This window comes from Caenorhabditis briggsae, assembly GCF_000004555.2.
Source record: "Caenorhabditis briggsae complete genome, chrII, whole genome shotgun sequence".
NCBI lineage: Eukaryota > Metazoa > Nematoda > Chromadorea > Rhabditida > Rhabditidae > Caenorhabditis > Caenorhabditis briggsae.
The window spans coordinates 2555122-2557574 of NC_013486.2; the positions used below are offsets into that span (position 1 = coordinate 2555122).

At 44.3% G+C, this 2453-nt stretch overlaps 1 protein-coding gene across 1 annotated transcript in view; it reads left to right on the plus strand.

Annotated features, from left to right (window-relative positions):
* Positions 1–181: 181 nt before the first annotated feature.
* The window catches only part of CBG13484, a gene marked incomplete at both ends in the record, with an annotated part of 4537 nt that continues 2265 nt past the window's right edge, over positions 182–2453 (plus strand). Inside the window, 5 exons of the mRNA XM_045241810.1 lie at positions 182–893; positions 1114–1194; positions 1246–1329; positions 1547–1624; positions 1984–2431. Coding sequence (XP_045095129.1) covers positions 182–893; positions 1114–1194; positions 1246–1329; positions 1547–1624; positions 1984–2431 — 1403 coding nt within the window. The remainder of the gene's footprint in view (positions 894–1113; positions 1195–1245; positions 1330–1546; positions 1625–1983; positions 2432–2453) is intronic.

Below are 2453 nucleotides of genomic sequence, written 5' to 3' on the forward strand. Positions count from 1 at the left end.
TACCCCCAACTTCAGATGTAAAAAAAAGTTTTTTGATCTAAATTTTTTGATCTACAATTCTGATCTACATTTTCGGCGGTGGCGCCAAATTTCGAATTTTTCGCAGCAAAAAAAACAAAGTATTCCGGTTCATTTTGAAAGCATTTTTCAAAGTTTTTTATAAAATTTTTTCCAGCTCGCAATGGAGTACTACTACATTGGCGTCGAGGGAAGCATCGCTTGCACGAGAATCTGCGCCATCAAGCGCACGAAAGAGTCCAACGAAACGGATGAAGGTTACCGTAACTGGCACGTCGCCGCTGGAACCGATCTTCAAATGATTCCGATCGACAAAAACGCGGAATTCATCGCCGATGGAATTCAAAAATTGATGCAAAAAGTGACGAAAATCGATAATTGGAAATCCGGCGCGATCATTCGCAAGATCGTCGTCGTTTTCCCACAAGAGCAAGACCACAAAATGCTGGAATTCGAGCGATTTTTCACCGAAAAGTTCATCAACGATCAGGGAATTTCCAAGAAATTCGCGGTTCTCCCTGAGATCGATTTGGTCATGAAGACGCATTTCGAACTCTACGACGATGGAATCGCGCTCCAATCGGGAACAGACACGTTCTGCAAGAAGAAGGTCAAGAATAGCAAGGAGATCATGTTCCTCGACACGATTCCAGAAGCTTCGGAGGCCGGCGGCGCGTATTGGCTGGCAAGGACCGCGTTGCAAATGGTTATCCAGGAGATTGAGACTGTCCAAGGACCCAAGAAGCTGGATTTCATTCGCGAAATTTTCCAGAAGGAAATCTTCCCAGACATGGAGGTCTTCGAGATGAACGAGCTGTTGTTCACCGCGAAAATGAGGCATCGTTTGGCAAGAGTCACCGAGGTCTTGGCAGCCAGTGAGTGCGTTGAAAATAGCTTAAAATGGTCTGAAATCGTCCAGAATGGACTCAAAAAGCTAAAAATTTCCTAAAAATGCTTTTAAAAGTAGAAAACTGAATAAAAGTGGTCTAAAACTGGCCTAAACGGTCGGAAATTGACAAAATAAGCGTAAAATTAGCCCAAATTGACCTAAAAATCCTAAAATCGGCCTTAAACCAACTTTTCCCCCATTTCCAGGACCATTCGAGATGGAGAACGCGTGCATGAAGCGATACCGTGAGCAAGCGTGGAAGATTATGAGAGCAATGAAAGAGCGAGGTGAGTTTTGGCCTGAAAAGCCCAAAAAAGCCTAAAAATCCTATTTTTCAGCACTGGCCGAGCAAGCGGACGCGGCGGCTAAGGGAGAACAACAGGATCAGAATGATCAACGGCCGAACATCACTCCATCGCTGCGTAAGGATTTTCAGAAGGAATTTGAACTGGAAATGATCAATTTTGAGCCATTTTGGCAGTTTTTGTGTCAAAAATGTGTTATTTTTGATGAAAAAACGTTCAGAAATTGCCTTTTTCGAGCCAAAAATTTGCAAAATCGAGTGATTTTTAGTCTCAATTGTGTGATTTTGGCTCATTTTCCAGCCAATTTGACCCATATAACCCAATTTTTCTGCAGAAATCGATGAAGGCGACCTCAACTTCTTCATGGATTTCAAGGATGAGATTGTGCAACGGATGGCCGAGTCGGACGAAGGTTTGTCTCAATTTTCAATTTTTCGATTTTCGGCTTCAAAAATTGCCATTTTTGACCTGAAATTCGCCATTTTTGACTTGAAAATCGCTATTTTTGACCAGAAATTTGCCACTTTTGACCTGAAAATCGCTATTTTTGAACAGAAAATTTCCATTTTTGGCCTGAAAATTGCCGTTTTTGACCAGAAATGTGCAATTTTTGACCAGAAATGTGCAATTTTTGACCTGAAATACGCCATTTTTGACCTGAAATTTGCCATTTTTCACCTGGAAAGTTTGCAGTTTTTGCTCAAAATCAACTGAAATTTATCGATTTTCCTCTCCAAAAAATCCCTCAATTTCACTGGAATTTCTTTTCAGCCAGAGCCATCATCGAAGCACGTTTCGCCGAGGACGACCTCATCACGAGTCTCTTCGAAAAGGCCGGCGAACACCTCGGTAACTTGATCACCCGAACTCTCTCGGCTCAGCCCCGCATCCGAGATGGACCGCCATCAAAGCATCACCGCGATGACTCCGACGCCAGCACCTCCGGAGCCGAGACAGGATCTGATGGGGATTCTGTGCGCTCCCGTTCGCCACCAGAAGCCGCCACTCCAAAAGCCACGCGAACCCCAGTTCCAACTACTCCAGTTCATCATCCATCCTCTCCAGCGATGCCAACCACGCCAACACCGCTCTCCGTTCAAATTCAATCTCAATTGTCTGCTCCAATGCCACCTACCCCATTCAAGGACCTCAAACCAGCTACCCAGGATCATGGAGCCGATACTCTGAAGGTTGTGATGTTCGGCAGAATGTTTGATTCGTATGGCTTTCTGGAGAGTGGA